Source organism: Mytilus trossulus, chromosome 4 (assembly GCF_036588685.1).
Source record: "Mytilus trossulus isolate FHL-02 chromosome 4, PNRI_Mtr1.1.1.hap1, whole genome shotgun sequence".
Classification (NCBI taxonomy): Eukaryota; Metazoa; Mollusca; class Bivalvia; order Mytilida; family Mytilidae; genus Mytilus; species Mytilus trossulus.
This window is the reverse complement of record NC_086376.1, coordinates 35,261,127-35,286,380: the sequence shown is the minus strand read 5'-3', so window position 1 is coordinate 35,286,380 and position 25,254 is coordinate 35,261,127. Positions and strand designations below refer to the sequence as shown.

Here is a 25,254-nt window from a genome sequence, read left to right as displayed (position 1 = left end):
AGTCTAATTCGGTAGGTCACATTCATGAAATGGAAGGGGATTGTAGTTACGACGTAATGAACTTATCCGATATCATTTATAAAACGGTTATTCCATAACGGTCAACCAACTCGTGATGGCGTCCGTAAAATTTACGAATGGATGATTTCAACTTCACAATTTGGAACTCTTGGTTTCATAGCTTCCTTGTGAGCAGCAACCCTCTATCAAGGAAATCATGATAGGAAATGCAAGCACGGGAATATCGTATCAATTGGGAGATATATACTCCGTATGCAGGTGCTGCTGAAATGTTGCTACTAAGAAATGGAAAGTTCACAATTGAAATCATCTCTTTTGTCGTAAAGTTTTGTTTTCAAATGACCCTCATTGTCAATTTCTAGATGTAAGTCAAGATATGAAGCCGACTTAACTGTATCTGTAGTATCCTTTATCTCTAGTTCAATGGGATAGAATCACCAAATTTTGAATTATTTAGTGAAAGAACATCATCTATGTAGCGGAAAGTAGAGTTAAAGGATATTGCTAACTTCTTATCTTAAAATATGACGTCATAGAAAAAGCAATTAATAAAAAAAGAAAGATCATCAAATTTCGGTATGTAACCTTAAAAACTGAGGCTGTTCTATCCAAGCCTTTTTTATTTTTATACCCTTAAATATTAAGTTGATGGTATATTAATGATAACTAACATCTGACAAGGAACATATTGGGTATTTTAACAGATTTTCACAGAACTTTACTAGCAATATATTAAACTATAACATAAGATTGACTTACGTTGTACGATCGATTTCGATAATGGTTTTCCTCTGTTTCCTCTGATAAGCCCTTTCAATTTTTACATTGATTTCATCAGGATACTTCTTCCAATCAGAACAGTCTTGATACTCCCAAATAGCGCTTACTGTGTTAAAAGATCAAAGGTTGAAGTTTTTATTATACTAGGTAGAGAATATATGTGATATTATTAACTATAAATAAAAGTCATTACTTTTTGGTCACCTTTGACTGACATAAGTTTGATTTCTTTTTGAATCATCATTAGACAGAGTGAGCTGAAATATATTTTTAATTGTTAACATATACAATTATAAACAAAAGTTAATACTTCATAAAGTAAATGCCATACAGAGAGAAGAGTACCTGTTGAATCTGAATAGATAGGAATGACGTAGTCGCTGGCATGTTTTGTAGATGTAGTGGGTACATCAGGTACAAATTCATCTTCCTCGTCTGACATTGATCGACGTCTAGCATGCCGACGTCCTGGAATTCGTTCCCTGGCTTGTCGACTAGTTTGGGCATTGCCATCTCTTTGTAATGACAATGCATAATTTAATGTAAATTTGAATATAATAAAGCAGTTAATATGGATGTATATTATTAGTTTGCTTGCTCAGTCAGTGAATTTCAATTTAAAAGCTAAAACACACAACTTTTACTATCACTATAATGCAATGTCTTTGAGGATATGACACCATAGAATCTAATTATGCATCTTCTTGTCCTCAAATTTGTTCAAGAGTCTAAATTTCTTTGAAATGCTTTTCAAAGTTTATACATTTCAATGATAAATTTACAGGATGTTTCTCTACTGACGTATGGTTCTTTTTAAAATACTTACTTTAATCGAATTTCGAACCGTCCTTTATGTCCCATCTTATATAGGCCTGTGCGTTTACAGTCCCATCTTACCTTAAATTATAAAAACGAAAATTGTCTTCAAATAGCAAAATGTATGCATATTGAAATATTCTTTATAAAGCACAAAGGTATCAGTATTCACCTCAGAAACTTACAAAACCTTTGAATAGACTTATTAAGAAGGGATATAATTACGATACTGTTGTCAAGTCAATAAAGATTGCAAATTTTGGTGTTAATATTGAGTCACTGATAATGTCTTTGCGTCGGAACTAAACACATTTATTCTAAAAAACAGTTGTTGGCATGACACGGGTTATGTTCTTCTCATATATGTTATGATGGTATGATACTAAACCCCTAACGGGAAGGATTGTGCCTGATGTTCATATGATGAAATCATAACCTTCAGGCAGTTTAATTGAAGTCTGAAGCTGGCATGTCAGTTAACTGCTAGTAGTCTGTTGTTAATTATGTATTATTGTCATTTTGTTTTTTTTCTTTTGTTACATCTTCTGACATCAGACTCGGACTTCTCTTGAACTGAATTTCAATGTGCGTATTGTTATGCGTTTTCTTTTCTACATTGGTTAGAGGTATAGGGGGAGGGTTGAGATCTCACAAACATGTTTAACCCCGCCGCATTTTTTGCGCCTGTTCCAAGTCAGGAGCCTCTGGCCTTTGTTAATCTTGTATTATTTTAATTTTAGTTTCTTGTGTACAATTTGGAAATTAGTATGGCATTCATTATCGCTGAACTAGTATATACATTTGTTTAGGGGCCAGCTGAAGGACGTCTCCGGGTGCGGGAATTTCTCGCTACATTGAAGACCTGTTGATGACCTTCTGCTGTTGTTTTTTTATTTGGTCGGGTTGTTGTCTCTTTGACACATTCCCCATTTCCATTCTCAATTATATTGAAAGATGGTTTGTTCACTGCAAGATAATAAGTTCTAGGTTTTGTAACGTTTTATAAATTTTAATGCGTTTTGTAACGATACAAGTAGAATCTGCATGATTTTAAAGGTTATACTCACCACAACTTTTCCTTCTCTTCTTACATCTAAAACAGTTCCTATACTATCTGGTCCACCATTAGTATCACCAAACTTCCAGTCGTGCCCTATAATATATTGTCTCAAATATAATATGTCGTATAGAACTTACAGTTGAAACATATATTAATAAATGTTTGGAATATTCACTTGAAGAACAATTTGCTTAAATCAATGTCATGATTTAAGTGTTTCTGTTTGTATACATTATTAACAATATCATGTTCATACAGAAAAACAAAGCATATACATCAATTGATGATAATTAGTTACTTCCATTTGAATTTGTTCAAACAGTACCATTTTAGGAAATGTGCAGTTCCAATCTACTGCAGGTGTATGCTCATCATTTGTGTTAACAATTGTGGCATATTGTTAAGCTAATTTATCCTACGAGTTACTTGTGTCCAGTCAAAACACCACATAGAATAACATGTTTTATAAAACAATAACCAATAAAAGCCATACTATTTCCCCCTTTTTTAATTATTAACGTCAAATGATGTGAAATCAATTTGATATTCACATATTTTTCAACTTACCTCTTACAACTTTACAACCAACAGCGATCATCTCATCAACAAGTATTCTAGGTTCGCTTACTTTCATAATCTTATAAATGTGTCTTTGTTCATCATACGCATATACATTTTCTTGGCCATGATCCCATTCTACCCATATAATACCTTTCAGAAGAAAAAAAGGGTATTTTGAATTATCAAGAACGAATTCATAAAAATGAAAATCGACATAAGACGACATGAACACGTATGCTTCCACTGATATTTTATAAGAAATATGATCCGTAATTTTCGATTTGTGATCTTGGTCCTATAGAAAGATGCTTGATTGATTGATGTTAGGTGTTAAATGGCACATTCAGTTTTTGTCTATATCATTGTGACAATTTTTTAATAGCTAAAGAAACTGGAGTAGGAAGAGGAAACTTACGACCTTTGGTACGAAACGTAATCAAAGTCAATAAAGGTTTTCATCGAACGCACTTGACCGTGTGGGGTTCAAACTCACCACCACGGTGCTGATAGGCTAGGAATACAGTATAAAAGCTACTTAGACCACTCGTCCCCCGAACCCTTTGTCGGTAGAGATTTTCTAAATAATGCGTTTTTTTATCGGTCGGGTATGAATGTCTTCATTGAAGGTGAACCAAAATACCTAAGTACGAAAATGTTTACACCTCTTCTAATATACCAAGCTGATATCTAGCTTCGCCAGACGCGTTTCATCTATATAAAAATCATAAGTAGCACCCAAATCAAAACATATTGAGAGCCAAATCAAATACGAAGTTGAAGAGCATTAAAGGCAAAGAAATGTGAAAAGTGGTGCCAAATACGGCTAAGGCAAACTAAGTCTTTAGGTAAAACAACCTTATTGTCGCGAATAGTCATTTAACATTTTGCAAACTGTATATACATTTACAGAAAATGAACACACACCAGAAATGTCATGTCAACATGAAGAAGTTATATCGATTATTGATTATTGAGTAATAAAATATCAACCATTTTTACATACGTACCTTCCTCGTCTTGCCCAATAACTGTTCCAGGAAGATTACGATCCTGATCGCCAAACGACCAATCGGGTCCACGACGAACCCTATCACCGAGTTGTAATGTTCTTGCGCTTAGTTCAACAAACTTCCCTTGTCCATTTTCCATATTCAAAGGGTTCAGAAAATCCATAACCATATCCAAGCAATCATCCTAGTATAAATGTCCACAAGACAAATTTCAAGGAAACTTCGTCAGTTTTATTATACCACATATTGAGTATAGGAAAATATACCATTGCAATTCGATATCACATATCGTCGCTGGGCTTCCAAAATGGTGTATATGACTTTTTTGGATAAAAGGACTTTTTGACACCAAAAGTATGGGCGAGAGGAAATCTTTGATATAACAAAAAAGCATACAGCTAGACCAATCAAATCGTTTGAAATACGACATATTACAAAATTTCCAATGCCAGTTGTTTGTAAAGTTTGCTTCCAAAATGTTGTATGAAAATTGAAAATCGTTTTGTATTGGCTTTTGGAATAAAATAATTGTACATTTCTTTATTTCTGTGAAACTAATTAAAGTTCTCAGATAATCCAGAAATGTCAAAGTTTTCATTTCACTGCTATTTACAAAATTGTTCAAGTTCACATACACCATTTTGGAAGCATTCATTTTGTCAAAGTTTTCAAAGTCTGTTTGTGAGATATTTTTTTCTTGAAAAATTCGTAATTTACAACATTTTGGAAGTCCAGCGACGATATGTAGTAATGTACATTTAGATCATTAGTGGACATATAACTATATAAGCTTCACAAAACGAAAGAGAAGTGTTTGTTTTTTCCCAGGTAATATTTAAACCTATTAATGTATTATTTTTTAAATATTATCTAACAATGTATCTGAAAACTTTAAATTACAACTAGAATGTCATCATGCTGCCGGTTAGTCTTATATATAAGTTTCATGAATTGTTTTGTATGTGACAGTTGTAGGAATACAAAAGTGATCAAGAGCTTTCTAGAAAAAAATGGAAATGAAGTGTTTTCTACTTATACTTTATCCTTAAAGAACATCCAGAACAAGAAAACATATCAAATAACGCGGTCCTTATTCTGAACATCATGCAAAAGTATACCATTTGCTTATATAATTTCTTACATGTGAATCGTCATGACTTGATCCCATTCTAATTTTTCGTTTGATGACTTCCCTTGTCTGTTCATGCGGACAATACCTTATCTCTGAAGCAATTTGTGAAGCCAATCCCTGTTAAAAAAATGTTTTCCTTCGTTTATGTTGCTAGTCAGAATTCTAGACAATCACTTAAGCAAGGACATTGACACACACTTGATTGCGAACGGTTTTGTGTGTGTTACATTATAGTGTTGTGTTTCTGTTGTGTCGTAGTTCTCCTCTTATATTTAATGTGTTTCCCTCAGTTTTAGTTCGTAAACCGGATTTGCTTTTTTCTCAATCGATTTATTAATTTCGAACAGCGCTATACTACTGTTGCCTTTATTTTGCAGAAAAATCAACTAATGATTTAGCACAGAGTACATTTATGCCAACTATTCACGAAAATAATGCATGTAAAGTTCAGTAGGTCTCTGTCGAGTAGTTGTCTCATTGGCGTATAGCTGACGTATGATCGTACTGTTATGATTACAAGGTACACTATGCCTTATTGGAATAGACTTATATTTGGTAATCCAAATGTTGGACCAACGGTTTTCTAAATGGAAAGTTAAATCACTCCGAAGGATTACAGACGTTACGGATAAATGTTTGAATTGAAATGAATCAAAAAGGAAATACGATTTAATATTTCAAATTTTCACTTACGATAACTTGAGTCATTCTGACCAAACGATGCATTTCACTGGTTTGTATGACTTTACCATGTGTCTGTCTTACTGATTCTTCCAAAATCTAAAACAGTGCATAAACTGGATTATAGTGTACATAAGTAACACTAAATGTAAAAAATATTAAGGAGGAAACACCAACATTTTCTTATTTTCTTATTTTATTTTTACTTACACAATGAAATAGGTTTAGGTCTATAATGATCAGTCAACTATTTAATGAAATTCGCCTGGCCTTATTGTATTTAAGGTTGACTTAAATGCCATTCGAAAACACCAATAGACGCACATGGTGGTGTTTAAGTACATATGAAAGTGCTGAGTTAGATATACTGACGGAATGGAAGTTAATGGTTGACAATGAATAAATATTTTAAAATTTGAGTATATCTCTCATGACGCATTTTATTTTTCAAAACTGCGAGATATTTTTAATCGTATGATTCATATAAATACCAAGGAAGCATTTGTCATTAATATTGCTTAAACTTTAAAATCACACATTGGAACGTTTGAAATTTACTCCTTTTTCCTATTCTACAGTTAGAGCATATTAAGGAAAAGTTTCAACACAGTTCAGATTATTTCTATAAACTATTATACTGTCTCTCCTCACAGCACTGTTTTGAGTGTATGCAAACTTTAAATTCAAACTAACTGCATTTAAGTTAATAAAAAAAAACAAAGTTATTTTTAAGGGACGCTTTTCCATTTCGTCGAAACGTCTACACATACTAACTTCTGTTTTTGTCTAGTTGCATAAATTCACATCTTTCAAGGTTTGATCTATATGCGACCATGAGTGTTTTGTGATCTCATTCAAATCATTTTTTGTAAGAAGTTTCAATCTATATGTATGAGCATTGTGTACACATTCAATAAACTCATCATTGATCATTGATACCAGGATAAAAATCTTTTACGCAGGACGCGAGTTTCGTCTACAAAAGACTAATCAGTGACGTTTCAGTTCTTAAAAATCACTGACTTTCAATTTTTGTTCTTTTGTCTTCGTGCATTGCTGATGCTTTGCATGAGCGAAATTCAAAAATGATTGATTTTTATTTCTTGTTGTAGTCTCGATTCATGGGCCTGTTAAGGATTATGTACGCTTGTATTGATTCAATGCTGAACATATGAAAATTCTATATAAAATCCACAGATTTCCTCGTGTACACTAATATTTGACAATTCGGTGCTTGATAGGTAGAGGATTACTGCATGTAATGCTAGCAAAGATTCCTCTAAACAGGTTTATAAATGAGATAGTGTTAAAAGAAATATAAACTAAGACCAATTGAAGTACACGTTTTAGGGTGCACTCGAATTTAGTGACTCAACAAAAGAGTTTTAGGGAATCTTAAAGTAATTTAGGATTTTTCGATAAAGAAAAATGTTAGCATATCAGGGACAAACAAGTGAGTCATCTATATAAAAAATTTCATTACGAAATTATCTTCATTAAAGCCTGATGATATTCTAAAAAAAAGTTGGTTTTATTTACAATAAAATCCCCATTTTCTATTACATGCAATAAAACAATAATCAATAGTGCTTCGAACGAAATTTCCTTTTGGTACATGTATAAGATGGCCACTTTCGTCTCTATTATTCATCAGTTTTGCTGTTTTGATACTATTCCAGTTTGACAATTTCGTAATTCCTATGGCTACAGAAGGGTTCATCAGCCTTCATGATATCAAATGCATTGGACCTTTCGGATTTTAGCTCTTTATCATTGATATAAGCTTTGGATTTCAAATATTTTGGCCACGAGCATCACTGAAGAGACATGTATTGTCAAAGTGCGCATCTGGTGCAGGAAAATTAGTACCGTTAATGTCATTCATGCTTGGAACAGTCTAACTTTTTATTTTTTTTATTGATGAATTGAATTAACATTACCAAATATAATATAATTTGCAACAGAAATGTTTGTCAATGTTTCTATTATTTTCTGCTGTAACACACAAATAACTTCACCCTTAAACCAGAACGATCCCTTTATTAACCATCTAAAACATATTTCAAGTTTACGACAATCCCTGAAATTTACAAGCCGCATTCAAAAAGCAAAACAATTGTAGTTAAATTGTTATTGTTATCTTATAGTTAGTTTTTGTTTGTGTTGCAAATATTGTTTCTGTTGTGTCGTTCTTCTTCTCTTATATTTGATGTAATACCCTCAGTTTTAGTTTGTAACCAAGATTTGTTTTTTTTAATCGATTTATGAATTCTGATCAGCGGTATACTACTGTTGCCTTTATTTATAATCTATATCTCATGATTTTTAAAATTTATTACTCATATATCCACTTTTCATAACAGTAGTACATTTACTTACAGGATTGTTTTTTCTATCCCCAACAGGAACATAGTATACTTTAGTTTGAGTGCTACTTATATACTGTTGTATGCTATCGGTCTCTGGACGACCCTACATTTTGATATATTGCAAAGAAATTCATTAATGTTTATAAGAGCAAAGTCTTAACTAGTAAGAAAACTAATGTTAACGTTAGGTAACGAAGAACTCTTAAGTTACGTTAATACTTCACATACTATCAACATTGTCGAGAAGTTAATGTAAACTGACCTGAACCCAACACGTTCATTGTCACCTTTTGATTTTTTTTACCAGTTTGCAATATGTGTTTTGCTTTTTCTTACTGCAATTTTTTTGTGGGTTTTGAGATTGTTATACTTTATTTTTTCTATTTTGTTGTTGTAAGCTGTTTGCTGGTTAGTGGATTTTAGCTTTTGCATTGGTGTTTTAGTTTATCTAAGACTTGTGAGCATGTAGTATCTCTATCCGCCTTTGAAAGTTTTTGTTTTTTTTTGTTTTTTTTATTTCTGTGCAAATTCTATTTTTCTAAGATTTAAAAAATAAATAAAGCTGTTATGAATATAAACCGATTCGTTCATAAAATTGATTTGAAGTCATTTTGTTGCAGTAAGTAAGTAGCGATTCACAACATCATTCATCCTCTTACATGTATTACTTCTCCTGATATTGAAATAAAGAAAATGACCTCAAAATTATCAGAGTAATGAAGTGAAAATGATATACTTACACGAAAGTTTCCGATGGTAAATAAACAGGTAACACCTACATTCATTTCCAACTCTGGAAATACAAGCCCGGAAGTCTCATCCGTAAAAATTATCATGTGCCCCTGCAGTGCATTATCCCCAATGCGACCCACTGGACCTATTATTAAGATAAGACAGCGAAATTACAATGTCATCTTATCTGTCAGATATATTTTATAAGAAAACCTTTTGAATGAATGAGTGTCAAGGAATGGGAAACATAAATCAACAGAAAAGCAGATTATAGTACAAACAAATATTTTATTAATCATGACCGAGCTGTATAAAATATATGACAAATTAGCCAATTATCTAATAAACACTTTTTTTCTAAGTCTTGAAAGCATCTTTTGCCAAAATTTTTAAAATGTCCGTTTATATACTTGTTTCTTGAAAATATTAGAAACCAAGGCATCAAATTTCTCAGGAAAAGTTGACCTTATAAGGATTTGGCTGTCTTTTTTGTTAGTTTTGGTGATATAGATAGCTCTTCAACTGTTTATGCTCTTATACATCCTTGGGTTTCAAATATTCAGCTTTGAGCGTTCCTGATGAAGCTAAATCTAGTAAAGCGCTTCGCATGCATCAATTTAACGTGCTTTTGACCTATTTTCTGATAGATTGTATTCATTTTCGTAAAGATAAATAAAAATATATGAACACATGGTACTTGAAAGCACGATGGTTATCGTGAGCAGAAATGTTATGTTACATACAGTCTTTTTTATTTATATGCAACGATTTTTAAAAAATATTTTAAACAGCTGTATAAATGTTTTACATTTGATTAAACTTGATGTGAAAAATATGGATATCCCGAGTTATAAATGTATCATATTTTCTTTAAGTCAACTGTCAACCAATATTCAAATATTGTATTGACAGTTAACGAGCTCTGATATAGTCACCTATTACTAAAACATTTCATTCTGATTTCCCGTGAAAACCTTTAAGGAGTATTTCATTTAGCACATCTAGTCTTTAACTGTAATTCAAATTCATGGTTTAATCAATTGGCTTAAGTTAATATATTTTCCATTCAGCAAAGGCTTTATGTGTATTTCAGTGGTTGCCGTTTTTAAATGTGTTACATATTGTTTTTCGTTTAACTTTATATATAGATAAGGACTTAGTTTTCTCGTTTGTATTGCTTTACATTGTCATATCGGGGCCTTTTATAGCTGACTATGCGCTATGGGCTTTGTTCATTGTTGAAGACCGTACGATAACCTATAATTGTTAATGTCTGTGTCATTTTTGTCTCTTGTGGACAATTGTCTTATTAGTAATCATACTACATCTTCTTTTTTATATTTATGTTTGCATATTTATTTGATTTAAACAACAACATTGAAAGCCCTATGTTTGTGCAGAGTATAACTGTTTTACGCATATTTGTTCTCGTGTTTTATTGGTTGAATTGAGGTTGCTACACCTTAATAATTTGACATGTTTATGTTAATTCAATACCTGAGTAAATACAAACGAATTTAAATACCTGATAACACTCCAGCTAGACCCATTAACAATCCTCCAATAATTGGTGCATTTCCATTTGGTTGTAGTTTATCTTCAACGTAAAAAGTTTTGTTCATTTAAAAATTCATATTTGATAAATGCATAGATGGGTGCTTCACAAAAAAATATATTTGACCCTTTTTTACTTAGAACACTATTTACTAAGAACACTTCCCTTGACACATTTTTGGAATTGAGTTTATTTAAGCAGGTCATATTATAGCATGTGACTATGTCACTACTTTGATGGTTATAAAATAATAACAAAAATATATCAAATTTACAGGAGTTGTAACTAACTGTCCCACGGACGAACATATCAGCTCTGTCGGTACATATGCGATAACTGCACGTTCAGTTGGCACAATATTTTGGAATTTTGAATCCTCACTGCCCTTCAAATATATGGAATTTGATGAGACTGTTATTAAAGTGAGAGGGTTAGCGCTATAGAACCAGGTTTAATCCACCATTTTCTACATTTGAAAATGCCTGTACCAAGTCAGGAATATGACAGTTCTTGTCCATTCGTTTTTGATGCGTTTTGTTTTTTGATTTTGCCATGTGATTATGGACTTTCCAAATTGATTTTCCTCTGAGTTCAGTATTTTTGTGATTTAATTTTTTTTATACTTGTTTGGTTTTCTAAGTATTTTGATCTGAGCGTCACTGATGTGTCTTATGTAGACGAAATGCGCGGTTTGCATATTACATTATAAGCTTGGTACTTATTTACACCAACGGGTAAATGACACAGCTGTTGGACGTTTCGTCGTCGAGGATATCACCAGCTTATTATTCAGCACTTTGTTGTTGACATGGATATCAATTATATGGTCGTTCCTATAAATTTACTGTTTGCAAAAGTATGAATTATTCGATGTACTCATGATTTTCTTATCGAAGGTAGAGACCACCGTAGCCATGTGTGGAACGATTGCTTTAAATTTTTAGTCCTCAATGCTCTTTAACTTTGAACCTGTTTGTCTTTCTAACTTGATATGAGCGTCACTTATGAATCTTATGAAGACGGAATGCGCGTCTCGAGAATTAGATTATTAGCATGGTACTTTTGATAACAATCAGTCAAAAATAACGGCCTAGGAAAGCTGCTCTCGTATGGAGCCTACCGTGCTTAATGACATATCTCAAGACTTTGTTCGGATTTACCTACAAGCGGAAGATTTCAGGGTGTTCTTACAGACAATTTAGCCCAAACGATTATTATCTAGATATTCATTCAAAAAAGGGGGGGGGTCCTTTCTAGAGAAAAAAAAAACAATTTTATTAATACATGGAAAGGAAAAATACTGATTAGTATCACTTTGAATTTTGATAATCGATCATACCGAGTGACACTCGAATATGTGAACTCTGATTGACACCCTTTATTTAAGAATGCGTTTGACATTTTTTCTTTTAGCGGGTTATTAAACAGTGTACACCACATATTTTATGTTATTTCGAAAACATATTACAGTCATTCCTTATAATTTAATTCTTAATTCCATTTGAAACCGGAGTAAACCATGATAAAACGTTTAAAATATATGTCTATGAGCTGATTAACAAAACAACGTCAGCCAATCAGAAAATGCGTTATATCCAAAGTTTATCTATGCAGAAATAAAGAAAATATATCAATGTAAATGTCAATGTCAAATAGCTGCTTTACATTCTATACATAACTTGTCTTTGTTCAATAGTTGTAAAACACAATATTGGTCGATTAACATGAAAACCATAGTATTGCTTTGTGTTTAATATTCCTGGTTTTTCATATTTTCATCAATCTTATTTCTATAGTTTTACCTATATGCTCCAATATTGATTTGTAGTCATTTGTTGTCTCTAGAATGAGTCGACTCTGTCCACCAAACACCGCAAGACCAATATTATCGGCCATTCCCAACATGGCAACTTGTCTTATACCTTTAGAACAAAGAAATTTCCGTAAAATATCAAATAGACAATAATAGTGAATTGACTTGACATATCATCGATATAAGGATGAGACATAGAAACGGGGAAATGCGAGGTTGTGCCGAGCATTTCCCCCGTTTCTGGCCGAATCCTTATATCGTTGATATGTCAAGTCAATGCACTATTACTGTCTTTATACTTCAATCTAAAAAAAAAATTCTATTGTTGTCTAGTGTGTTAATGCATTATTATGTTATTTATGTAATATAAATATTGGGAAAAAATCCCCCTTTAAAAAGGCCTCATATCACACAGGCGGAGAAATATACAACACGATGAAATGTACATCATGATTACGTGTTGAAAACCGCAATCAATGGTAAACGAATTCGTTTGTTTACAGACTAAAAAACAACAAATAACATAATGATTTATAAGCTGCAAACAAAAAATATTAATAAGTGAATGAGTTTTCCCCAAAAAATGTAAAAGAAACAAGTTTGAGTCGTAAAACGCATCGTTGTTTACATTGGAAACAAGAACATGTTAAAGAGGTCGTATGAATAATTAAATATAATTTCGACAATTTCTATTTAAATATTCATGAGGAAAAGTGATATCAGGTCAGTAACTGTATATGACATAGAAATATACGGTCAACGCATTTTAACTGCTAAAAAAGCACGAGTGCAGTATAAATTAAAATATTAATTTAATTGGATTTCGGATATCGATTTTTTTGTAAAGCATAAAATATTTGCTAATTACAAATGTATTATCACATTATGAAACTTGCCTTCAATATACTGAACAGCAGCTGACTTCATGGTTTCAAATTTTGGTCCTTTCATCCGTTCTGAAATATCTAATACCAGTGTAATATGGCGTCCTCCTCCACGTCTAATTATTGAGGAACTATGTTTGTATGCATCTTAAATAAATGAAAAGATATGCAATGCAATATATCAGATATTAAGTATGATCATTATTCTATTTATCTAAACGAATGTCAAGTTATTGTAATATACACTAAATGGTCTTTGAGTCTGAGTTAAGCATTAACATTAACATTACATTATTTACTAATCAACCATAATGTGTTGCATACACACACACACACTCTCTGTTAAATAGAAGTTTTAAAAGAAATATATACATAAAATTAAACTTGAACTGTTTCGTCATTTTTAGGATTTATTTTTCATGTAATCAATTCTCATGAAAGAATTATTGCAAACATATTTCATTGTTCTTCCTTCACATTAGACTATCAAATTTCGATTGCTTTACATACATACTGAATGTTAGAATTTGCTTTAGAAGTTGTAACCAGTCTGTTATTGTCCTAGGCGGTTTCATTTCGTCAAAGCCTGCTAAAAGAATTAGAAAATGATGTATTACTAAGTTTTAGCGTCTGGCGTATAAAATTATAAGCCTGGTACCTTATATGTTGAAATGTATTACTGTTTATCTGTTCAGTAGTCCTGTCATGTAATGTTTTTTTTTGTGTTATATCTAACATTGCTATAAATGCGAGAGGTTTGACGAGCCACAATTATTTCTTGAAATGTCATGTACAAGCCATGAAGATGGAAGTTGTTATCTTATACTTTGTTTTATGTTTGGGCTAAATAATTGTCCTTTGGATTTTTGATGTGCTTTAGTGTTTCTGTTGTTTCGTTGCTCTTTAAATTGATGTGTTTCCGTCGATTTTAGTTTGTAATTCAGATATGTTTTTTCTATATCGATTTATGACATTCGAACAGTTGCATACTTCTGTTGCCTTTATTTTTCTCAATGTCTCAGTGCCTGCACCTGTAACATCAATTCTCTACAGCAAATTTTGTTTGAATGTTTGAAATAACTTTACCATAATTTATGGTGTAAGAGAAATACAAGAATATTGATGGCAATAAACAAAGGACACTCAACATATTTACCGCAATGTATGATCGTTCGAGCACATAACGATTGCCTGTTGTAGTCTTCACATAGTACACATGGTTTGCACTTAAGTGAATTGAGATAAATAGTTCAATATTTTTTAGCAACGACCGGAATAGTTTTAAAGAATCATTTTTTTTACTTTGATTTTTAATATTTTAATATATGAATAAATTGATAAAAAAATTATTCTTAACAATGGAGAAGATTGATCGAAATCGCGATTTACAGGCTATGACTGCATGTTTGAAACAACGAGTTTCAACTTTCTGATCATTAGTCTTGCATGGAGTTCATGTAGATCCATATTGTCAAATATGACAAATGTTGCACTTGATATTTAAGCTATTGAGCACATATATTGTCTAGGCAGCATATCGGTTAAGATAGATTGTATAGAACCTCACTATTAGTATGATTATTTTTTTTCCCGAATATTCTTGGGTTCATGCAATTTTCGTCCTGTTTAAATTTCAAAATTCTTCGTATTTTATTTGTTGAAAGCCTACTTTTAAAAACACTATTTAAACATGACCTTTAAGATCTGTGTTTGAAAAATGTTCGTATTTAAAAGTTTATATACTAGTAGGATAGGAAATAGTCCTTAAAGTTGTTTGATTTTATTTTATTTTAAAGTAAACATTGAAATTTTAAAATGTAATATATAGTTGCCTACCGTAACTTTCCAGCCCGGAGTCCTCATGAAGATCAGTTTGAGTCTGTGGTCGACTGTAATTATATTAATAGTTGGTTAAAATTAAAAGGAAAACAGTTTTTTAGTTTTTTCCTAATACTAGTTCATAATCTATAATTTGATGGTCATATAAGGTGTGGTTAAGAGACAGACAAAAACACGAGCAACACGACGGATGCCATATGTGGAGCTGGATCTGCTTACCCTTCCGGAGCACCAGAGATCACACCAAGTGTTTGGTGGGACTCGCGTATCGATCTATGAATGTCCTTCTGGTAGCTTTCGCCCCTCTTTTCTGGACCCCTCGCTGAAAAAAGTAATGACAACGAAACTGAATTAAAAGAATGAATCGTTAAAAAGATAATATATCTGTTATTTGTTTATTTATTTACTTATAACTAATATCTATCTACATTGATAAAGAACAAATTTTGACATCTCAGCTGATATATAAAGAATTTTTCTTTTGTATATCCGTGGTTTATAAAAGGAAAAACCCAAGGTTACAAATGAATAAATGGATCCAGAGGAGTAATTCAGATTCGTTTTCTTAAAATATTCTAAAGCTCTATAATACAATGTTTTCAATTTTGAATTAACAACACACATTTTCTTCTTCTATGCTTTGCATTGCTATTTTTTATTCTTGATTTGTTGATCGACCACATCATCTTATTAGCAGACTTTTTTCGTTCCAAATCATGGCAAATGGGAACACAGACAAATGTCTTGTTATTGGTATACAAAAAAAATACGATTGCAACAACAAATACACCAAAGATGAAAGCATCTTAATGCTGGACCTTTTGATCGACAACATATTTGTTGAGTTAAGACTATCCATATTGCAGTATATGTATTCAAATGGTAAAATATCGTACCATTACCGACCGATTTATAAAATGTAAACGATATACATCATGTCTTACTTCGGGCCTTTTACGGACCACTTTGAGTTGTCGCAAAGGTTTTTATTATTTACAGACAGTTTGGTACTCTCTACATTTAGTCTTGGCATAATTAAACAGCTTGTTCTTACCATTTAATAAGATGTCGACTTTGTCTCAACGTTTTGGAACATTTGTTTCTTTAAATAATATATATATATATATGACACGTCAGACAATCATTGGATACAATATACACATGAAATCTAACAATCGACGGTCAATCTTATGATTATTTCGATTTTGGCTACTTTAACTGTGCAGAATTGTTTGACTTCTAAACATATCTTTTATACTAAAATTACGAGGTCCAATTTATCAGCCGTCATCACGTAAAAACGACGAATCAAAGAATTCAACTTTAAATATAACTAATATAGTACAAAGATGTAGATTAAAAATCACACCACTCCAGGCCCTTTTGTTTTCCACGTAATTAGTATTGCCAATAATTAAGAAGTTCCGGGTCGAGTCCGATACCGATACCAATAGTATATTCCCCTGTTATCTATTACCTTATCTGTACGTTCCGCATCTGACAGGCGCACCAACAAACGGTGTATTAAGGATTAATATCCAATATGCATGGGTCATAATCACAGTGTTGACACTACTAAATTGTCAAATTGTTACCTATTGTAGTATTTTAATCAGTAAGACTTTCTAAGATAACAATACGAATACTAAAAATCTGGACTAAAAATAAGGCGTATAGGTACAGTTTTCAATTTGTAAGCGGGCATGACGTAAAACAGCGAATAAAAAAATTCAACTTTATTTATAACTTATATAGGAAAATGCTGTTGATTAAAAATTACTCCATTCCAGGACCTTTTGTTTTCCAAATAATCAATATTACCAATAATTGATAAGTTCCAGTTCGACGGGTTCAAACAGAAAGATTTGAAAGCAGAGAAAACTGTGTATCTTATAATCGGCATGACTTTATCAGATGACAATATTAATACTAAAATAAGGCTTGCGCATAGTTATATACTCTAATTCAGTCACGGACCCGCGATACCACGGGTGTGTTCTAGTACATATAACAATTAGAAACAAAAATAAACAAAGGTTCAAGGACTGTTGTTTTGTTATCAAATCTTTTACTTTTAATTAAAATGAACTATTAAGACAAAGTGGTAATTTTGATTTGCGCTGGTTTAAATCCAAAATATTCTATTGGTGTATTCGAAACCGTTTGGTGGAACATATTGTTCGTTTGTTAGTTCCTTTTTGTACTATAGCTAGTATAGTATTTGCTGGTAAGGCTGGTTGGTGTAGTATTGTCTACTTTACATTTTATTCAAAGTAAGGTTTTTGACCTACCTTTCCCATGTTTCGCACGACGTAACCTTTGATCTTGCATCATCCATAAAAGGTTGTTGCTCTATATTTGGTACTGGTATATTTTCCATTGGAATTTCAATTTTTGAAGAAGAAATTTCACAACCTTCAAAACATTCTGAGCTACTATGATATCTTACACGATTATCATACTTCATCTCTGATCTCGTTGTTTTGAATCCAAAGTCATTTTTTGTACACCTATGGTTCGTTTGTGGTATATTTGCGTCGCTCAGTGCTACGTCTGAGCTTTTAATTGCATGCATACATTTATCCTTGATTGGTTTATTTGCTTTTTCATTTAATTGAATTCTTATACTATCGTCAGCTCTATGTTTTAAACGATGTAGATCCTCTTGACTTTCAGTGATAAATTGCATATAGTCTGCAGCGTCTTCTTCATGTGAATCACTACAAAAATCACGTTTCATTCATATCAATTTTTTTATCCATTTATTGATATTTTGACATTTTGTAATTGTTTTGAATACGGACGTTTAATTTCAGTCTCAATGTTTAAGTCTACTGGACGTTTGGTGCCCTATTTTGCTAAATAAATATCTATACCATAGGAGTATCTTCTATTTCAATAAGCCTTTTAAGTACTTGTGAATCTAGTACAACACTTTTGATTAAGTACCATTAGTTTTCATATGCATCTTTGTTTTTTTAAACTATTTGCTTTTCAGGAGTATGTCTTCAAAAGTTCAATGTGGGTTTGGTAAGTAATATATGAAATATTTTTTTCACTAGAATGTAACGAAATTGTAAGGTTCTAATGCTATTGTAGAAACCAAAATTAAGAGAAATTAGTTTTTATTTTAAATGACTTTTTTAGATTATTATTAAAGGAAATTTTAACGTGATGGTATTTTTATGTAATACATTTATTAAAACGTTGGTTCTGTCTATATCCATGAATAAACTTTATTTAAATCACGTTCGCATTTCAAGAATATTTTTTTGCCGGTGCCAGTTGAGAATGATGAAAACCTGTAGCACTTTAAAGTTTTTTAATTTTTGTATCATTTGTATTGGTCTTTATTGTAAAAAGCAGTTTTCATTATAAATGTATAAACATCAAATACATTGTAGAATAAAAATACAACCCTAAACAATCGACAAATGAATACAATATATTTATTTAACTTACCTTTTTAGTGAAATGCCCGTGTATTTTGTTTCAGTTTTCGAAATGTTAGGTTCTAATGACAATTCCACTGGAACTCGAAAAGTGGGGGAAGAAAAAACGTTACCTTCAAAACTTTCTAAACTATTGTGAAAGCTTAGACGATTATCACTTTGTAAATTTGAACGTGTGCTTTTATATCCAGATTTATCTTTCGTGCACCTGTGAATCGATTTTTGTATATTTATGTTGCTTGTTGAAAGCTGTTTGTTGTCTGTAGTCTGGAAACTTATGTTTTTGTCTGTTAGATTTTCTTCTTCATTACATACAAATTTACCATTATTGCTAGTTCTGTGAAATGGCTCTTCAGAACCAGGAATAAAGTCACTGTCATCTTTATGGCTTCTTTGTGAAACTTCTGTGCATAATGAAACGTTGTAAACATCTATCGATAAATCTGTTTTATATGGCCACATTGTTTTATATTTGTCGGGATTAATTGTATGTGATGAATCCTTATTATGAATACGTTGATCTAATTTGAAATCCCTCCGTTTTTCATCGTTGTCCTTAGAGTCAGATATAAAACCTTTCGTTGGTGATATCTTGATGTTTTGTAGTGGAGTATTTGAAGCATGATTATTAGTTTGATTATCCCTTTTATTTGCTGTATCGCTATTTGTTTCTAAGGTTCTGTTATTTTGAAGGTTTTCTACTGCAACAGCAATCTTATTTACCATTTCTAACAAAGAATGGACTAGAAGATTAATATCGGCCAATTTGATAGAATTGGTATCACACTGCGTGTCTAACTTTTGTACATGTTCTTCAAGATCTGTAAAATATGTCATATGAAATATTCATGTTTACAAAACTTTTATGAATTATTCTTCAAACAGTTGGTATTTGACATTTTTATTTCTTCTTTCAATTTTTTCAAAGTTTTGATATAAAATAATACAATGTTTTATTATACATAAACTACTCCAATAAATAATTAGTTATATGCTTCGGGATAGCGATTCTATTTAGATTCAATATTATACAGAGGTTGAGAGTCCCAATAATGTAGCTGAAAAAATCATTAAATATAAAATGATGAAATTCTTTTTAACCGTTTACATATCGTAAAAAATAGTTGATTCGTTCTTTAAAAAAGGACTAATATAAAGAATGAAAACAACATTTTAGAAATTGCGTGCAAGAAGGATCTTTTCTAGATTTATCTTCATCAGGAACTCTCACAGCAGAATATTTAATAGCCAGCTGGGATGTATGAAAATCAACTACTTGAAACCCTATTTCACCAACAAGGACCACTACATTACTGGGACAACATGATGCATTATTTATCTCATGAAAACAGAATATTCAATACTCCTATAACATGTTAACTACTCTGAACACATATGACCGATATTCCTATTCTAATGCAATAATCGTTAAATTTTCAAAATTAAAGTTGAAATATTCTGCAAACGTCGACTAAGATTGGTAATTAACCTTCTCGGAATTGACGGCATATATCAGTTGATGACGAGTGGCGTTACAATTCATATCGAACTAATAATCGAATAAAGTTGATATATAGTGCAATATTGTGAAAATAATTTGGTTAAGAGAGTAAATGATATGTATTATACAAAACAAAAACTAACCTTAACTACTTACTTTCGAGTCGTTTGATGGTTTGCTTTGAATTCTCAACTAAGCTAAAACGAAAATAGACCCGTATTATTTCTAACATAATATTAAAAGTTGTATTAAAGCCAAACGATTTCAGTCTTAAATGGAGACATACTGGTATTTGGTATGTGTTTAACACTTTTTAAAATTACGGCTTACAGAAATGATAAAACTGTTTTGATTGGAGTTTAATTGATATTTTTTTTGTATAAAGACAATCAAAAAGGCGCGGAAGATAACAAGAGGATATACAGACCTCAAGATACACCAAATACGCTACAGAAAAGGGTAAGGCGACAAAAATGTGAAGAAATACACACAAAAAAACACTATAATAAAGGAAAGGATATGCAATTTGAACACCAATAAAACGGGTAGTGATCTCATGATATCCTAATGGATAAGCATAATCTGATTCGACAGTTAATCCCGTCGTTTTGCAAATAGGAAACAAAAAGTCTTGCAATTTTAGTGACTTTTTCATAATAGTAGTTTAAAACAAAATATAGGCACTATATAATATCATAATCATAAGCATACACATCCGATCAAGATTGGTGTTTTCTTTAAATCTGTCACGGGTCATCATGTATAAATCTTGCAGTATTGATCATGTTGATAAGTAAGAATTCATTTTTTGAATAAGAATTTTGTACATTACGTTAAAGCAACATTCCTGATACAATAGATTACATAAAGGCATCGATAATCAACATCACAGCGTTTTCATATATAAAATAAACTAAACAAGAAGATACAAGAGATGCATTAAACATATTATCCAATGAAAAAGACGCATATCAAATTAAAAAAGGAAAGAAATGCAACTGTGCACAAACTAGCATTACAGATTACCTTAAAAAATACCTAGCACGAATATCACCAAATATGTCGATGCCCACTCGTTATCTGAAATCTAAGCAGTTCCTGCTGAACAAGTAACATGTTGATAATGTAATAGACACGTTTTGTTATAAGTCTTAGTAAACCGCAGCATGTTTACCTTATTCCTGTTTTAGTAAAAGAGAGACGAAAGATACCAAAGGGACAATTAAACTCATAAAATCGAAAATAAACTGATCAACTGACAACGCCATGGCTAAGAAATTAAGAAGACAAATAGAGACTCTATAACACACAACAAAATAAACGAAAGAATTAGCAACACAAACGTCATCAAAAACTACGGGTGATCGCAGGTGCTCCAAAAGGGTAAGCAGATCCTTCTTCAAATGTGGCACCCGTCGTGTTGCTTATGTGATAACAAATCCGGTAAATAGTCTTATTCGGTAGGTCACATTCATAAAAAGGAAGGGGATTGTAGTTACGACGTAATGAACATATCCGATATCATTTGTGAAACGGTTATTCCATAACGGTCAACCAACTCGTGATGGCGTCCGTTAAATTCAACTTCACCATTTGGAACTCTTGGTTTAATAGCTGCCTTGTAAGCAGCAGCCCCTATCAAGAAAGGCATGATAGGAAATACAAGCGCGGGAATATCGTATCAATTGGGAGATATATACCCCGTATGCAGGTGCTGCTGTAATGTTGCTACTTACAAATGGAAAGTTCACAATTGGAAAGCTGAAATTATCTCTTTTGTCGTAAAGTTTTGTTTTCAACGAACCATTATTGTCAATTTCAAGAGGCCGACTTAACTGTATCTGTAGTATTCTTATCATTAAAGTTGTTAGCTGTCTCATTTGCTTACGATATAATGTTACCTACGTAACTGAATTCAGACGTTGCCATACAGCTGTCTGTTGCCTTTTCATTTTCTGAACTGCATCAATCATTGAGTCCATCTGAAATTAAACACTGATTTATTTGAAATTTTCACTACATCAACCAAAAGAAATCAAAGTACCAGCAACAACGAATAACTCATGGTCCACATAGGCAAATTTCATACATGCATACAGTCTGATATTGGTGAATTGAGGCAATAGAGTTACCAAAACATAATCATATTAGATGCTCAAATTTCATAAATCAATTAGGAAGCATAACGTGAAACCAGCTTTACGTAATCACAAACCTCCCCTTGACTATTTAGGCATAGTCAGCAACACAACCAGCTGTACAGCCAAAACATTATATATGTTAGAAATGTAGCTAATATCAGTTCATGCTATTTATTGTATCGATTCGCTAGGACCGTCAATTTTGAAGCGATATATAATACAAACACAATTGAACAACAATATGGGACAAGCATCTAATGAAAAAGTACATTTATGGTGTATTAATGATGAAATGAAAAGACTACACTAACCTACAAAACCAAAACAAAGACAAGCCATCACAAACCCAAGTGTTTTGATTTATAAACTAACTAACTAACTTATTTTTTTCAGTATAAAATCAAGTACAAAAGGATCATCGGTGAAACACATGAACACATTAAAAAAGACCTGTTCAAAACAAAAGAACAATAAACCATAACAGCCAACAAATTTTACACTTGTAACAATAAAGAGACAAAACTCACAGTTCAATATTATGCAATTGGTCCCACTGATGAATATCTTATCAAAATACATTTTTCCAAATATATAAGAAATCTGGTGAGAACATCAGTCTCCAAACAGTTCATTAAATAGTTTAATTTATCAAAATTATCTAAATTACAACCACATTGTATAATATTAACAACGTCATCATACAACTTTTCCCTTGATAGTTTCATCTTGATAGAGGTTGCATTCACATATAAAATGAAACTCATCTTCAATTATTATCAACACAATGTTTACATATTCTTTAATCCAAAAGCGTTTTACAATATCTGCCGTTTTCAATGTGTAAATTGTGGTTAGACATTCTTAATTCACATAATTGTCTAATATGATGTTTTGAGATATTTAACTTTGTATAAGTCTCATGTTTATTTTCCTTTTTTAACTTGTTATATGTGCGAAGTTTGTTTTGCTTTTACCTGACAAACATGAGAAAAAATAATTTCCATATCTTTCTTGTAATATCCTTTTCACTGCAGATATGATTTTTCCTTCTGGCATAGTTCCTTTATTATTCCAAACATGGTCAAAACGAATGAATTTTAGAAACTGAAAAATGTGTTTATTGAAGGTACACAGAAAGGTACAACCAAAACCTTCGATTGACTTATATGCTAATTTTGAAAAAATCAAAAGAGGGTCTTTAAACAAATAAAGCCAGTATTTAAGAGACTTCAAAATAACAAATATAGAGATTAAATAACGACCAAGTTCTACCATGCTGGCAATATTAGAAGTATATTTAGTGGCACCAAGTACATAATTTACAATATCGAATGTGAACCTTTTCTGGTGCAAAATTTAAAAAAAGATTTCCCTAAATCATCATTTGAACCTCGTGTGAATCTTTTGTCCATGTTAAGAATGTTCGGACCCCACAATTCACTTCCATAGAGAAGGACTGGTTTAACACAGGAGTTAAAAAGTTTTTAAAGCAAACGTGTATTATTATGTGTACAATGAAATTGACGTTAAATCATGAAAATGACTTTAAGTGCTTTCTCACTAAGATCTTCAACTGCAGTACTGAAAGAATCAGATGCTCTCTATACAATACCGAGATATTAATACTTTTTAACACTTTTGATAAGATTTTGCTCAAAATAAAATTTACAGTCTTTCAATAATTTACCTGATTTGTTAAATAATATTATTTGAGTTTTTCTATATTCAATGATGATTGCCATTTTTGACAATAAAGTTCCAATGAGGATAATCAATTTTGTAGCCCTTCTTTGGTTTGAGACATTAAAATTATGTAAGATATCATAGAAAGTCATTCATAAATAAATTGAAAAGAAGGGGACTCAGTTTACAACCTTGTTTAACATTAACATTTGTGAGTAAGGAATCAGTCAGTCCTAAATCTAGTTTAACTGAATATTTAACACATGTGTACATATCTTTAATTAAAAGGAATATATTGCCACTAATACCTTGCTTAAAAAGTTTAGAAAACAGAAATTCCTCCGGACTGTCCATAAGGCTTTTTTAAAATCAACAAAACAGCAATATAAGTATTTTTTTGCCCTAAACATTTTATCCACAATAGATTTTAATGAATAAACATGATCAATCGTTCTATTATCTTTTATAAGGCCTATTTGATTTTTACATAGTATGTTGTTCTCAGTTACAAACGTATAATCTGTTGCATAAGATCTTTACAATACTAGTATATATAAATCCCAAGTAGCGTAATTGTACAAACAATACCTTTGTATAGGTTCCATACATAGATTTTGCTTGCAATGTTGAATTACAACTTTAGTCTTTACTACAAATAGTATCACGCTTACATTTCTAATGGTTTTCTGTTTCTGTTTCTTGTTTTGTTTTGTTTTGTTTTGTTTGTTTTGTTTTATTTGTTTTGTTATGACTTTCTTTTATGACTTTTTTATGTTAAGTGATAACCCAATTTATTCGTTTATTTTATTAGTTTTGGGTATTTGTTCCTTGCTTGTAAAATTTATTACTAATACATTCCCCATACTTACATTTTCCTCATGTAGGAAACGTGTATTTAATGTCTTGATATGGTACTTATTCGAATCACATCCTTATACACAAATTAAAATATCATATAACATACCTTCTAAGTAATTGTATAACTAAATACTATTCCATAGTTTCAACACCTTTATATATTGTTTCCTGTATTGTGTAGATTTCAAAGATAATTGAATATCTTTATGTCTTCATAGTTTAAAATATAAAACGTATAAAGAACTGCACTAAAATGAATCAAATACTCGTAAAACTGATTCATTTTACTACACTATGACGAAAACGTCTAATTATCATAATTCAGATAAAGATATCTGTTCTTTAAACAATAATTTTGCGTGCGGT

The 25,254-nt window shown here is 31.5% G+C and overlaps 1 protein-coding gene across 1 annotated transcript in view; it reads right to left on the bottom strand.

Moving 5' to 3' along the window:
* LOC134716573 (uncharacterized) overlaps window positions 1-25,254 on the bottom strand; it is a 26,795-nt gene extending 1,541 nt beyond the window's left edge. The window contains exons 1-20 of the mRNA XM_063579585.1: window positions 24,995-25,254; window positions 22,112-22,188; window positions 20,363-20,403; window positions 18,716-19,526; window positions 17,545-17,973; window positions 15,251-15,303; window positions 13,929-14,000; window positions 13,427-13,561; window positions 12,520-12,639; window positions 10,688-10,759; window positions 9,171-9,307; window positions 8,441-8,533; window positions 6,074-6,160; window positions 5,390-5,497; window positions 4,246-4,432; window positions 3,245-3,388; window positions 2,685-2,770; window positions 1,628-1,698; window positions 1,147-1,316; window positions 781-907 (exon numbers count right to left, since the gene is read on the bottom strand). Coding sequence (XP_063435655.1) covers window positions 781-907; window positions 1,147-1,316; window positions 1,628-1,698; window positions 2,685-2,770; window positions 3,245-3,388; window positions 4,246-4,432; window positions 5,390-5,497; window positions 6,074-6,160; window positions 8,441-8,533; window positions 9,171-9,307; window positions 10,688-10,759; window positions 12,520-12,639; window positions 13,427-13,561; window positions 13,929-14,000; window positions 15,251-15,303; window positions 17,545-17,973; window positions 18,716-19,526; window positions 20,363-20,403; window positions 22,112-22,188 — 3,020 coding nt within the window. The 5' untranslated portion in view covers window positions 24,995-25,254. The remainder of the gene's footprint in view (window positions 1-780; window positions 908-1,146; window positions 1,317-1,627; window positions 1,699-2,684; window positions 2,771-3,244; window positions 3,389-4,245; window positions 4,433-5,389; window positions 5,498-6,073; window positions 6,161-8,440; window positions 8,534-9,170; window positions 9,308-10,687; window positions 10,760-12,519; window positions 12,640-13,426; window positions 13,562-13,928; window positions 14,001-15,250; window positions 15,304-17,544; window positions 17,974-18,715; window positions 19,527-20,362; window positions 20,404-22,111; window positions 22,189-24,994) is intronic.